Below are 15,790 nucleotides of genomic sequence, written 5' to 3'. Positions count from 1 at the left end.
CATATTCCAGTCTATGCTAGCAAAACAGACTTGTAGCATAGCATCTGTGTCATCTGACAACTTCCCTATTGAGCGAGTCACTGGTACTTCCTGCTTTATTTTTTGCTCGTAAGCAGGAATCAGCAGGATAGAATTATGGTCAGATTTTCCAAATGGAGGGAGAGCTTTGGACAGGGCTCTGTGTGTGGAGTAAAGGTGGTCTAGAGTTGAGTTTGGCCAGCCAACTGTATATTATCTGTGTCGTAGTTGAGCCACTACTCTGTGAAACATAAGTTATTACCGTTTTTAATATCCCGTTGGTAGGATAGTCTCGAATGGAGCTCATCGTTTATTCTCCGGTGATTGGACGTTGGCCAATAGAACAGACCGTACAGGCGGATTACCCACTCACCAACAAATTCTCACAAGGTACCCCGATATCCGCCCACTGTACCTCCATCTTTTCTTCACGTGAATAACAAGAATTTGAGCCTAGTCTTGGAGAAACAGGTGAGGTGAGTAATCGCTGTTCTGATATCCAGAATCTCTTTTTGGTCATAAGAGACGGTAGCAGCAACATTATTTACAAAATAAGTTATAAACAACGCGAAAAAACACACAAAATAGCACTTGGTTAGGTGCCCGTAAAACGGCAGACATCCCCTCCAGCGCCATTCTAATGTTCAAGGTGTAATAAGGATACTTGCAACCGAGGACAGACGATTTGTATGCGCTACGAGCTTCAGCACTCAGCGGTCCTGTTCTGGGAGCTTATGTGGCGTACCAGTTCACGGCTGAGCCGTTGTTGCTCCTAGACGTTTCCACATCACAATAACAGCACTTACAGTTGACCGGGGCAGAAATTTGACGAACTGGCTTGTTGAAAAGGTGGCATCCAATAACGGTGCCAAGTTGAAAGTCATTGCGCTCTTCAGTATAGGCCATTCTACAGCCAATGTTTGTCTGTGAAGATTGCATTGGAAGTGTGCTCAATTTTATACACCTGTCAGCAACGGGTGTGGCTGAAATAGCCGAATCCACTAATTTGAAAGGGTGTTTACATACTTTGTATATATAAGTCCATACCTTTGGCCAATTTGCAAACATATTGCAAGTTCCACCTACATTTTGCTATTGGAACATCACTGTCATAAAAAGCTTCTCTAATTAATGAATGATTACATTTTTTTATCAGTAATTGAGACACTTAAATACTATGGTTGAATTTGCAAGTGATGGATCTGTATTGACCACAGTTTGTTTCTAAAGGGTTAGAACACCATCTGGTATTGCTTTACACACCATTTAATTTCCCTTTGGTGAGACAGGAAGCTCAAACATTGAGCAGCTGGCCCACAAGTAAAATGTCCTTCCTAAACCAATGCTCTAAAAACAGTGACTTGTTTTAATATTTTATGATAAGAATATTCCATATAACATACATATGAGGGGAACATTTGTTTGTATAGAAGGGACAATTAACAATTAAGCATTTGTTTGTGGAAATCAGCCAGTTTAACAGGACGTTTTGCAACGACAAAAGGAAACTGGTATTGTAAATCAAAAGCTGTTTGGGTCCTTAAAGTAATGCTGTATCCAACAGACCCTTTTTCAGTACACGATACACTGACGTCACGCACAGATGTGGCAGTAAGAAAGCTATCGCCATCATTTATTCTAAATAAAATAGTTTTTTTTTTTTTCTTACAACGCTGTTTTGATTCTTGATTGAACAGTCACTAAGATTATATTTGGTTGTGATCTTTGCAAAATTACTATTTTGTATGCAGCAGTGGTTAGCTATAATGCTAACACTCATTGATACAGGCTGTAGGAAAAGCTAGCCAAATAGCCATTTTACTGGTTGAAGTTGAAGTGTTTTTTTAAGTATAATGCAGTTAATTTGAGATGACACAAACATTATATTAAGCAGGACATTCATGCAAGCCTTAAAATCCATGTATAATCCAAAAGTAGTGGGAATTGCACTCATAAGCAACATGTGTACAGTGGGGAGGACAAGTATTTGATAACCTGCAAAATCGTCAGTGTTTTCTACTTACAAAGCATGTAGAGGTCTGTAATTTTTTTATCATAGGTACACTTCAACGGTGAGAGACGGAATCTAAAATAAAAATCCAGAAAATCACATTGTATGATTTTTAAGTAATGAATTTGCATTTTATTGCATGACATAAGTATTTGATACATCAGAAAAGCAGAACTTAATATTTGGTACAGAAACCTTTGTTTGCAATTACAGAGATCATACGTTTCCTGTAGTTCTTGACCAGGGGCCTGTTGCACAAAACTAGGATAAGGGATTAAGCCAGGATATCTTGGTGATCCTGGCTCAATTGATCCGTAATCCGGTTGCACTAAAGATGGATAGGGGGCAGGAGGATATGTTATGGTATAAATTACCATGGAGATTTATTCTGTGGAGCTAGCCTGCTCCAGACCAGGCTAAATTCCAGGACCTATTTAATCTCATCCCTAATGTCAGTCAGCAGTCACCACAAATGGAAACCAATAGTTATTTCACTGCTCACTATACATTGTTATCACATATAACTAGACCCACTGTTATTATTTAAACGTTTGTGATCATTAATTTCAATGATTTTGGATAAAAAATGATTTTTAGATGATGTTGCTATCATTAGATAATTTACAGTTTCCCATAGACTATAAGGCTATATATAAAATGATAGAATATTAGGGCCACAGAGGGGAAAAAAACAAGTCATAATATTGTAACCAGTTGTTTTAAAGGAGGACAGTTGTTAAAATGACAGATGTGGGGCATTTTGTGAAATTGTACTTCAGTATGGTTTCATAAACAAAGACATGCTGATGTGCCAGAATATTAAGTATCACATTGTCATAAGTATCAAAACTGTAAAAACAATATGTAGCTTTGCTGCAGAAAGAACCAGCCTCATAAATTTATGACTTTATCCTTTTTCTTCAGTGTGGCCCTAGTACTCTGTCATATAAACAAATACACATTCCATATGAATATAAAAACACAATGTGTAACATTATGTTCCTTTATTGAATAAGGACAAAACAAAGCAGGTAAACCATCAGCTCCTTTCGAAACTGAAGTCACAGTGACTCTACAAGATGGAAAGCACAGAATCCAAGCATATTATACAAAATGATACATACACATTCAAAGGTCTGTATATAACACACCCTGCATGTCTGCACACTAAAATAAATGCAGGACAAATCCATACACATCAACTGAACAGACAAATGAATGGATGCAGTAGCCTCCCTGCAGCCTTGTATTACACACAGTATACCGCACAAACATCATAAGAGGCCAAATTCGTCAAAAAACGAACCCAAAAAAACCCAAATTCCTCTGCCACCGCAGGACATATTTAACCAAAATTGAAAGCACACATACTAACTAAAATAATTCAACACATATTGGTCCCTCAGCAGCCGACCACTGTCATCGTCAGGGAAGATTGCCGGATTGTCCCAGTCCATGGCTGGTGGCACTCTGGGGGCCCTCTCCTTCCTCAGGCAGGCCACATTGTGGAGGACAGCACAAGCCACAGTAATATCACATGCCCTAACAGGGCTGACCCTTAATTTGTGAAGGCAGTGAAAGCGTGCCTTCAGGAGGCCAAAGGTCATTTCAACTCTGGCCCTGGTCCTGGCATGGGCATGGTTGTAGGCCTGCTGTGCTTCCTGGGGGTCTGTGAAAGGTGTCAGGAGAAAAGGCTGGCAGCCATACCCCCTGTCTCCCAGCAACACACCAGAGAATTCACCTGTCAACACAAAATCTCATCATTACTACCTCATAAACACAGTGATATTCTTGACACAGCCATGATGGTTATAAATAGGGGTTGTGTGGCTTACCTTGTGATAGGCACTGATAGATTTCAGAGGCCCGAAAGATTCTGGAGTCATGGACTGAGCCAGGCCATTTTGCCACAACATTGCTGATCACACAGTCAGCATTGCAGACCATCTGAAATCATAAGATGAGGAATATTACACCAATCAATGCACATCACTGGCAATGCAGAGTGTTCGTCAATGGACAATATCAAAAAAATTATCATAGCTTTATACAGTGTGATGGAGTTACTTTACACAATTTCACTCATATCTGCAGTCCATTTCAATAAAAAACTAACCGTTTCATAATTACAGTACAACTGCATTTTTGGAGATGTGAATTAAATATTTGAATTGTAATTGTGATGTTTCAGCGGAGCGGTGAGTGTGTAATTGTGCACTACTTACGCATTCAGGCGGTCTGCAATACTTTGCCACGCTTTTTCTCTTTGCTTTATCACTGTGGCGGTGTTGCCTTTCTTCTTAATTATATCTTTTACCTCCTCGTATGCCTCCATGAGGATTTGTGCTTCCGACGGGGAAAAGTACGCGGCTCTAGTTGCCATGGTAAATCAGTTAATCTGTGATCTGTGGCGGGGTCTATTTGAGTGAGCCGTGAGCGCGCACCTATCCAGGATTGGTTTCACCTGGCTTAATGAATCCGTGTCTGCTCATCCTGGCTTGGTCTTTGTGCAACCAATTAAGCCTGGACGCACATGTTTTGGCTTCATTGAGCTCAGCTGAGTCATTTATCCCGGATGTCTTAATTCTACTTTTGTGCAACAGGCCCCAGGTTTGCACACACTGCAGCAGGGATTTTGGCCCACTCCTCCATACAGACCTTCTCCAGATCCTTCAGGTTTCTTCAGGTTCCTTCAGGGCAATACGTACTTTCAGCTCCTCCAAAGATTTTCTATTGGGTTCAGGTCTGGAGAATGGCTAGGCCACTCCAGGACCTTGAGATGCTTCTTATGAAGCCACTCCTTAGTTGCCCTGGCTGTGTGTTTCGGGTCGTTGTCATGCTGGAAGACCCAGCCACGACCCATCTTCAATGCTCTTACTGAGGGAAGGAGGTTTTGGCCAAGATCTCGGTATACATGGCCCCATCCATCCTCCCCTCAATACGGTGCAATCGTCCTGTCCCCTTTGCAGAAAAGCATCCCCAAAGAATGATGTTTCCACCTCCATGCTTCACGGTTGGGATGATGTTCTTGGGGTTGTACTCATCCTTCTTCTTCCTCCAAACACGGCGAGAGTTTAGACCAAAAAGCTATATTTTTGTCTCATCAGACCACATTACCTTCTCCTATTCCTCCTCTGGATCATCCAGATGGTCATTGGCAAACTTCAGACGGGCCTGGACATGCGCTGGCTTGAGCAGGGGGACCTTGCGTGAGCTTCAGGATTTGAATCCATGACGGCGTAGTGTGTTACTAATGGTTTTATTTGAGACTGTGGTCCCAACTCTCTTCAGGTCACTGACCAGGTCCTGCCGTGTAATTCTGGGCTGATCCCTCACCTTCCTCATGATCATTGATGCCCCACGAGGTGAGATCTTGCATGGAGCCCCAGACCGAGGGTGATTGACCTTCATTTTGAACTTCTTCCATTTTCTAATAATTGCGCCAACAGTTGTTGCCTTCTCACCAAGCTGCTTGCCTATTGTCCTGTAGCCCATCCCAGCCTTGTGCAGGTCTACAATTTTAACCCTGATGTCCTTACACAGCTCTCTGGTCTTGGCCATTGTGGAGAGGTTGGAGTCTGTTTGATTGAGTGTGTGGACGTGTCTTTTATACAGGTAACGAGTTCAAACAGGTGCAATTAATACAGGTAATGAGTGGAGAACAGGAGGGATTCTTAAAGAAAAACTAACAGCTCTGTGAGAGCCGGAATTCTTACTGGTTGGTAGGTGATCAAATACTTAAGTCATGCAATAAAATGCAAATTAATTACTTAAAAATCATACAATGTGATTTTCTGAATTTTTGTTTTAGTTTCCGTCTCTCACAGTTGAAGTGTACCTATGATAAAAAATAACAGACCTCTATATGCTTTGTAAGTAGGAAAACCTGCAAAATCGGCAGTGTGTTAAATACTTGTTCTCCCCACTGTAGATGACACTTGCTTTGTGTGAGTGGAACTGGGATTCAATGTTTGCCATGTGTTTTCCAGAGTTCCCTCAGTGCAGCTGTTTGGGATGGATTAAGGGGCAGAGGAGTGGTTGGTGCCCTTCACCAGCTGGAAGGTACAGGTGTAGAGCAAACACGACTTAAAAAAACACAAGATTATACAGTATTGGTTTAGTAAACACACACAAACACCAAGATTTGGTTTGTATCTCTTATACTCTCACTGTGTTGTTTGTACTGTTCACAGAGCCCCGGTGTTGTTGTTTGTTTCCTGCAGTGCAACAGTGAAAGCCCGGAGAGAATAGAGAATACCTACAGCCACATTGGGAGGCACATCAGGGTGAGTCATCACATCGACAAATTACCACATCGCCCCCTCATCATCCCTCAGCAAAGTGCAGAACTAACCTGCGGTGCGTATGCACTCTGCTCCCTTTCTGCCTCCTAATGTTCCCCTGAGCTAAATAGTTCTAATGCAAAGTAGGTCAGACTTAGAGGAGACTTTACATTCATATTTTTTTTACTCCCAACATTCACTGACATTCCAACACACTCATACATACAGTACACACACACACCAAACTGACACAGATGCATTCTGACGCCCCAAACACACACACACACACACACACACACACACACACACACACACACACACACACACACACACACACACACACACACACACACACACACACACACACACACACACACACACACACACACACAGCTGATACTTTGTTTATAATATATCTTGATTGCCTAGTCACTTTTACCCCTACCTACACCTGCACATTGACTCGGTACCGGTACTTCTTGTATATAGTTTCGTTATTGTTATTTTGTCACAATTTTTTTTATTTTGAGCAGTTTTCTTAATTTTTAACTCTGCCTTTTTGGGAAAGGGCTCGTAAGTAAGCATTTCACAGTAAAGTCTACACCTGTTGTATTCAGCGCTTGTGACAAATAACATTTGATTTAACGGTTTTCCCTGATGTGGCCACTAGATGGCACTGTAGGCCTACTCCACCTAGCCACAACAGTAGAAACATAATCTGTCGCGACAAATCATCAGTATCGTAACACTTGAGGGGTATTTCAGAGGACTATTCTAGAAAACTGGATTAGTGATTTAGCTAAATGTGTCAAAACCGAATTTGTGAAAACTTTCCAGGCTCCAGAAAGAGAGCCTGGTCAGAAACCATAGCAACGAATGCTCTGAATCAAACATGCTACCTACTACGTCAACTTGATTTTAGCCTGTCTGGTGAATAAATATAAGACTTCTCCGCCAAACAGATTCTTGTTCATCACTACCGCCTATCCCTTCTTGGAAAATCCACTTGACATCGGAGCCTGAATTGTTCGCCGGGCTCTCCAGTGGGAACGAACTATTGGACCTAGAATACATCCTTTAGACCATAAAGAATTCGGAATTATTTCTCCGCACAGTCACTAATATATCTGGTCAATTTACTCAACCCATACCAAATGTAACTCAACGCGGTTTCGCTATGACTGCTATGCAAACACTGTGTATGTTTTTCCACTGGAAGTTTCCTGTACAATGTGGGCGATGCTCAACTATTTGGCAAGGCAACTGTGTAGAACCGTAAAAAGAGTCTACATCGCATTGCATATATATTTGTATGGATTTGTTGCATTCCCTGGCCATCAAGCTGTCCATATAATAATCAATGAGGACTTTTACAGAATTGCAGGTATAGTAGGCTGTGATAGGTTGACTGCCAGCGATGCTTTGCTAACCTCAATTTAATAAAGCTAAGCAACATAATAAACATGATAAATAGCCAAATTCATCCCGCAGATTTTCCAAACGTCATTGGTGCTATAGGTGGGACACATATCCTCCATTCTAAGACCATTCTAGACCAAAATGAAGGGGAGAAAATCGATTCGCAGCATAAACAAACAGGTAGCTAGCTATTGAATACTGTAGCCTACACAAATCAAATCATTTTCATAAACAGTCATGAAATTAAATGATCTTCCTTCTTTTGTCAGATGATCTGTGGGTTATAAACTAAACAGAGAACTCATTGTTGCCCAGGTTGTCATGAAAAGCACTATGAATTCAATAAATTATTATTAATCCTACATTAGGCTATGAAATGGACCTGCAATTGTGACATAAGCTACAACAACTTCCATATTAGGCCAAAGCCTTGAAACTTAATATAACCAGCGGTGCAATAAAAGTGCTCTATAAAGTGCAAAGTGTTGTTACTAATCAGCCGTGTGTGTGAGCTAGGCCTATTAGACATTGGAATTGTGTCACTACACTTGGCCAAGCTCCGTATGCAATTTTCTGCCAGGCTCCCTCTATGGCTTTTGCAGCAGTGGATGTATTACTTGTTTTCGTAAATATATGAAAATATTCATTGTATGTTCTTACAACTGTTTCTTGTTGTAGATGTGAAATATTGGGCTCCGTCTTTTGACTCTGTATCAATAGTTTTTTCTGTCATCGACTTGAGGACCTTTTTTAATGTTGCGTGCACGCGCCAGATCAACCAATCTGCACTCCACTTAGCCTAACAACTTAAATGAGAAGCATCTGTTCTGGAACCAAGGAATCCTGTACTCCCTCATCTGGTTAACACAAGCCAGATATGTTCAAGGAACCCTGAATTTGTTAAACCATCTTTCTGAAATACTAATACCCCTCTGAACTAGTCAGGATGTGCCTGTAGTGTCATACCTTGACCACTAGGGGCCCAAGTCCTTCCACTGTCAAAGTACAGTATGTTGCCATCATGAGTACGTTCCCCTGCCCAGGCATTGTTGACTCATGCCAGATCTCACCACGCCTGGATAGGTATTTTACTTATCAGCTAACCACACAACAATCTGGTGCCCGACATCAAAGTCGTTGACGTGGCACGCAACCATTGGTTGATGAATGCAACGTCTAGCCAGGGGAACAGGATTCTGATCATGCTGCAGTGGCAGTGCATATCTGTCATTCATTGTCTACCCTCCATAATACTCTTACCATGCCTTTCCTTCTTAAAATAAACCCTTGAATGTTTGGCATGTATGTTCTGCATTGAAAGGCTTTAGGTGTTTCAACATCCTGTTTGACTAAGTCACGTTTTGTATGGGTCACCCCCACACTGACAGCTCCTTAAACCTTCAATAGTTGCTATGTTCGCTAGGAATATGCAGAAAGTAAACAGGGAGTGGAGGCATATGGAAGGAAGGCACATTTCTGATCTACAGCAACAAGGCCACGTGTATATGATGTTTGGAATGTTCAGAATGCTGAGTGTACAGGCTGACGCGCTACATGGCAAAGAGTATAACAGAGAGTGTAACAAGTGCTCCTCACCCATTCTGTCTATCTTAATCATATGAAACTTATCCACAGCTAAAATGAACATAAATACATCTAGAAATAAGACTAATAAGCTTTAATAATGGTAATATATGTTTTAAAACAAAATAAAAAACATTATGTGAAAGGTTATAATTAAAGTAAACCTTTTATTTTGTAGGAAACAACGAAGGCAACTAAAAATCTGTACATTCTGTATAAAACAACATTTTAAAAAAACAATAAGAGAAAATCTAAATATTGTTCACTGAAGTAGTCTGCTGTACAAGTCGACATTCCCTGATAAAAGCTTTTGGATTGTCCATCCGGCCAGTCAGTCAAGTAGCTTGGTCTGTTTCCATCTTCCTCTTGTCCCATTCCTCAGACTATGCTGACTCAACCTTTACCACTGTAGGAGGTTTGAGTTAAAACAGAGGAACACACATTCATTTCATCTACACCGCACCAGAGCCATACAGTATAGAGAAAGACTTTGCTCAATGCAGCCAGTTGGGGAAAAAAAACTACCTTTGTGCTTTCATTTCTTCTTCCCCATAGTCAAGTTCTCACTTTTCTTTTTCTGCACCTAAAGTAGAAACATTCACAGGACTGTTAGTCACCGCTGCTACACATAAGAACATAAAAACATGTCCTTCTTAAATAAATACAAAAATAAAATAAAAACACATGTACACACACAAATACCTCTGACCTCATTCATGGCATCGTCAATCTGCTTGAGCTCTTCGTATCTGTCTCGCGACTCTCTCAGAGGCTGGACCATCACATCCTCAATCTGAGGGAACAGCTGAGACACAGAGAGAGAGAGAAAGGAGGCAGTTTACCATCACCATCATCATCATCATCACAGTCCTATCACTCCAACATTCTCTTTTTATAGTCCCATCCATCCATGGCTCACCTTCATGACGGTCTCAAACATGGGGATGAGGACAAACTTGATGAAACCGATCTGAGCGGTGGGTTTTGTGACCTTCTCTCTGTCCATGAAGGGGGCCACAGGCAGACCCTCTGCCTTCTCCCTGTCACTCTGTGGAAAGGGTGGAGAAGAGAGAGAAAGATGTCAGTGCAATCCATCATTCTTTATACAAATGGTAAATAGTGTATCTACAGTACTTTCAAAGTATTCACAGCCCTTTTCTTTTCCCCACATTTTGTTGTGTTACAGCTTGAATTTAAAATGGATGAAGTCAAGATTGTGTGTCACTGGCATACTAACAATATCCGATAAGTTCACATTTTTACAAATTCATTAAAAATGAAAAGCTGAATTGTCTTGAGTAAATAAGTATTCATCCACTTTGTTATGGCAAGCCTAAATAACTTCAGGAGTAAAAATGTGCTTAACAAGTCATATAATAAGTTGCATGGACTCACTCTGTGTACAATATATACATACATATATTTTAATGACTACCTCATCTAAGTATCCCACACATACAGATAATTGTAAGCTCCTCCGTCAGGCAGTGCATTTCCAACACAGATTTAACCACAAAGTCCAAGGATGTTTTCAGAGGCAAAGAAGGGCACCCATTGGTAGATGGGTAAAAAAAAGCAGACATTGAATATCCCTTTGAGCATGGTGAACTTATTCATTACACTTTGGATGGTGTATCAATACACTCAGTCACTACAAAGATACAACTCAGTTGCTGGAGAGAAATAAAAAATATATGGACCATATACCTGAAAATTCAATTCTGTGTACTCTTCATGTTACCATTCTATATACTTGAATAAAAAAACATGAGCTGGCACACACCCAGAGACAATTATTTTATGTGCTGACTAAACTATGAGCTAAAAAAAAATAGTCGCACACTCTATACATAAACCTCCAGTAATTTATTGGGTTTCGGCATCACTGGATTCAGCACTACCTGTTTTTCAAACCTTTCTAGATATACAGTACCAGTCAAAAGCTTGTACACACCTACAGTACACATTCAAGGGTTTTTCATTATTAACATTTTCTACATTGTAGAATAATAGTGAATACATACAACATATGAAATAACACATATGGAATCATGTAGTAACCAAAAAAAAAGTGTTAAACAAATCAAAATGTATTTTATATTTGAGATTCAAGAACAGCTCAAATAAGCAAAGAGAAACAACAGTACCTCATTACTTTCAGTTAGTCAATGCGGGAAATTTCAAGAACTTTGAAAGTTTCTTCAACTGCAGTTTCAAAAACCATCAAGCGCTGTGATTAAACTGACTTTCATGAGGACCGGCACAGGAAAGGAGGACCCAGAGTTACCTCTGCTGCAGAGGATAAGTTCATTAGAGTTAACGGCACCTCTGATTGCAGCCCAAATAAAGGCTTCACAGAGTTCAAGTAACAGACATCTCAACATCAACTGTTCAGAGGAGACTGCGTGAATCAGACCTTCATGGTCAAATTGCTGCAAAGAAACCACTACTAAAGGACACCAAAAATAAGAAGAGACTTGCTTGGGACAAGAAACATGAGCAATGGACATTAGACCGGTGGAAATCTGTCCTTTGGTCAGATGAGTCAGAATTGGAGATTTTGGGTTCCAACCGCCGTGTCTTTATGAGACGCAGAGAGGTGAACAGATGATCTCAGCATGTGAGGTTCCATCTGTGAAGCATGGAGGAGGAGGTGTGATGGTGCTTTGCTGGTGAGACTGTCTGTGATTTATTTAGAATTCAAGGCACACTTAACCAGCATGTCTACCACAGCATTCTGCAGCGATACACCATCCCAGCTGTTTTGAGCTTATCATTTGTTTTTCAACAGGACAATGATGCAAAACACACCTCCAGGCTGTGTAAGGGCTATTTGACCAATGAGAGTGATTGAGTGCTGCATCAGATGACCTGGCCTCCACAATTACCCAACCTCAACCCAATTGAGATGGTTTGGGATGAGGTGGACTGCAGAGTGAAGGAAAAGCAGCCAACAAGTGCTCAGCATATGTGGGAACTCCTTCAAGACTGTTGGTAAAGCATTCCTTTGAGAGAAAGCCAAGAGTGCGCAAAGGTGTCATCCAGGTCAAAGGGTAGCTACTTTGAAGAATCTAAAATTAAATATATTTAGATTTGTTTAACACTTTTTTGCTTACTACATGATTCCATATGTGTTATTTCATAGTTTTGACATCTTCACTATTACTCTAGAAAATAGTAACAAATGAAGAAAAACCCTTGAATGAGTAGGTGTGTCCAAACTTTTGACTGCTATACTGTAAATATATATATATATATATATATATATATATATATATTTCGCATCATATATATATATATATATATATATATATATATATATAGGAATGTTTGAAAAACAGTTGGCGCTGAATCCAGACCTTAACCCCTTTCTCTCCAATATTCTCCTAATTCTGAGATATTTGGATGACATTTTCGTGAACTATGCAGGCACCCAGGACAAACTTTTGGAATTCCATGCTTATCTAAACTCTATGAATGAACAACTTCATTTCACCATTAACTATGACCTATCACAAATCAGTTTTCTTGATGTGATGGTTATTAAGGACAAAACCTCCCTCTCCAACAGATCTCTATACGAAACCTACGGACAGGAACACCCTCAGAGGTGACAGCTTTCATCCACGTCCACTTATTAAAAGTCTCCCTATATGTCAATTCAGTCATATCAGAAGAAAATGCCGCTCTGATGCCTCTTATCCGAACCAGCCCACGGACCTCACGCAAAGGTTTAAGGAAATGCGGTACAAAGACAATTGGGTAAAACATGCCAATGATCAGTTTGAAGGACACAGTTAGAAAGCCTTCAAACAAAAGTTCAAGAAAAAGCAGAACGTTTCCCATCATGCTTCACCCAATACTCACCGATACTGAAACATTGGGGAAGGCATTTAAGGACATTATCAGGAAGGACTGGTACATTATTGATACTGACCCACAATTGAAACCCATTTTTAAATATCCCCACATACAGTCTTTAAAAAGACGCACACACGTGAGAGACATCGTGGTTAAATCTGATTTACCCACCAGAGAAAAGGGAGACTTTCCGGAGGGTAATTACAAATGTGGCCAATGAGCTCAATGCAGCTTCACGTACAAATGCAACTCATTTACCCACCAACCGCACAGGACAAAGATTTAAGTTAAAAGGGCCTGATTATCTGCATATCCACCAATGTTAATTACATGTTGGAAATGTCCTTGTGGTCTGTCTTACATAGGGGAAACCCATAGAAGCCTTAAGACACGAATCAGTGAGCACCGCAGCAATATACGGACAGGTGAGACAAGAAATATGGTTTCTGTTCATTTTGTACTGGACATCCTATTAGTTCTCTGAGATATATTGGAATAGAAATGGTCAAGATGTTATGCAGGGGAGGGGACATTGAGAGGGAACTTCTTCAAAGGGATTCTTTCTGGATCCACAGGCTCAGCAAACTGTCACCTCTTGGCCTTAACAAGGAATTTGACTTCAAACCGTTTTTATAGTTTCAATATGTCCAAATGTTTATTTTTATTTTTATCCTAATTGAATATTGTATGTGTATGTATATTACTGTAAATATTGATCACATTCCTTGTGTATGTATCACGCCCTGCTCTGTTTCACCTGTCTTGTGCTTGTCTCCACCCCCCACCAGGTGTCTCCCATTTGTCCCCATTATCCCCTGTGTATTTATACCTGTGTTTTCTGTTTGTCTGTTGCCAGTTCGTCTTGTCCCGTCAAGTATTACCAGCGTGTTTTCCCAGTTTCGAGTCTTTCTAGTTATTGTTTTCTAGTCTTCCCGGTTCTGACCATTCTGCCTGCCTGCCGTTCTGTACCTCATTGACCCTGCCCTGGACTACTGACCAATCTGCCTGCCCTGACCCTGAGTCTGCTTACCATTCTGTACCTCATTGACTCTGCCCTGGACTACTGACCTCTGCCTGCCCTGACCCGGAGTCTGCTTACCATTCTGTACCTCATTGACTCTGCCCTGGACTACTGACCTCTGCCTGCCCTGACCCTGAGTCTGCTTACCATTCTGTACCTCATTGACTCTGCCCTGGACTACTGACCTCTGCCTGCCCTCGACCTGCCCCGCCCTGGCCTGTCCCCTTGTATAATAAATATTATGAGAACTGTACTCTCCGCCTCCTCCTCTGCATCTGGGTCATATCCTGAGTCGTGATAGTGTGATCATATATTTTGATACATTGAATGTGTTATACATTATTTTTTATTTTTTTACCTAATGTTTCAGGAAGTGATGTCACTGAGCACTGCCCCTATATATAGGACCTTCTACACCCACTTGGGATGTTGATGCCTGATGAGGACGAGGGTCGAAACGTAGTTATAAATAAATATCACCAGGGAGCAGCAGTGAGCAGCGTTTCCCTTTCTGTTTTCCAGGAGTTTGGCTACAACTCCAGCACCTGTGGAAAGTACCTGGATGTGCGCATGTTCTTCAGCTTTTGGACTTTAAAACAGTGAAAGAGTTTAATGGCCGTGATAGGAGAAAACAGAGGATGGATCAACAATATTGTTGTTACTAAACAAAATGAACCTAAATGACAGAGTGAAAAAAAGGAAGCCAAATATACACTGGAGTTGCTTATCAAGACGAAATTGGACGTTCTTGAGTGGCCTAGTTACAGTTTGGACTTAAATCGTTTGGAAAATCTATGGCAAGACCTGAAAATGTTTGTCTAGCAATGATCAACAACTGACTTGACAGAGCTTAAAGAATGAAACAAATAATAAATGTTGTACAATCCAGGTGTGCAAAGCTCAGAAAGACTCATAGCTGTAATCACAGCTAAAGGTGATTCTAACATGTATTGACTCAGGGGGTTGAATACTATATTAGTGTTTTTTAAAACTTTTCATATTTATTTTACAAATGTTAGAAACATGACCATTCAATCAATTGTAATCCCACTTTGCAACACAACAAAATGTTTAAAAAGTCGAGGGATATACCTGAAGGCACTGTACCTGAAGGCACTGTACCTGAAGGCACTGTACCTGAAGGCACTGTACCTGAAGGCACTGTATACTGTATGTCAAAATACAATGTTTCAGGAATGTGTTGTTCCATTTCCACACAGACTAATGTATCAATATTGAGATATGAGGCAGGTATGACACATACCTTGAATTACACAGTAGGCTATGTACTGTATAAAAACACATATACAGTATATGGGGGTTTACACAGTAGGCTATGTACTGTATAAAAACACATATACAGTATATGGGGGTTTACACAGTAGGCTATGTACTGTATAAAAACACATATACAGTATATGGGGGTTTACACAGTAGGCTATGTACTGTATAAAAACACATATACAGTATATGGGGGTTTACACAGTAGGCTATGTACTGTATAAAAACACATATACAGTATATGGGGGTTTACACAGTAGGCTATGTACTGTATAAAAACACATATACAGTATATGGGGGTTTACACAGTAG

General features: G+C 40.6%; 1 protein-coding gene and 1 long non-coding RNA gene across 10 annotated transcripts in view; one reads left to right on the top strand and one right to left on the bottom strand.

Moving 5' to 3' along the window:
- Positions 1-244: 244 nt before the first annotated feature.
- LOC109871363 (uncharacterized) lies at positions 245-14,912 on the top strand. Of its 3 annotated transcripts, XR_004205635.1 has the most exons (5): positions 245-494; positions 6,019-6,091; positions 6,253-6,315; positions 13,542-13,601; positions 14,720-14,912. It is a non-coding gene; the product is annotated as an uncharacterized LOC109871363 (long non-coding RNA). The 3 variants fall into 3 exon arrangements; XR_004205636.1 differs by lacking the exon at positions 13,542-13,601; XR_002252282.2 differs by having other exon boundaries at positions 13,542-14,912.
- The window catches only part of LOC109871361 (high affinity cGMP-specific 3',5'-cyclic phosphodiesterase 9A), a 37,174-nt gene continuing 30,839 nt past the window's right edge, over positions 9,456-15,790 (bottom strand). For all 7 annotated transcript variants that reach the window (XM_020462213.2, XM_031805800.1, XM_031805801.1 and 4 more), the window contains 4 exons: positions 10,235-10,363; positions 10,025-10,120; positions 9,841-9,898; positions 9,456-9,721 (listed from right to left, as the gene is read on the bottom strand). In XM_020462213.2, coding sequence (XP_020317802.2) covers positions 9,851-9,898; positions 10,025-10,120; positions 10,235-10,363 — 273 coding nt within the window. In that variant the 3' untranslated portion in view covers positions 9,456-9,721; positions 9,841-9,850. The remainder of the gene's footprint in view (positions 9,722-9,840; positions 9,899-10,024; positions 10,121-10,234; positions 10,364-15,790) is intronic.

This window comes from Oncorhynchus kisutch, linkage group LG26 (assembly GCF_002021735.2).
Source record: "Oncorhynchus kisutch isolate 150728-3 linkage group LG26, Okis_V2, whole genome shotgun sequence".
Classification (NCBI taxonomy): Eukaryota; Metazoa; Chordata; class Actinopteri; order Salmoniformes; family Salmonidae; genus Oncorhynchus; species Oncorhynchus kisutch.
The sequence above is the reverse complement of the archived record's forward strand: the minus strand, read 5'-3'. Positions and strand labels throughout refer to the sequence as shown.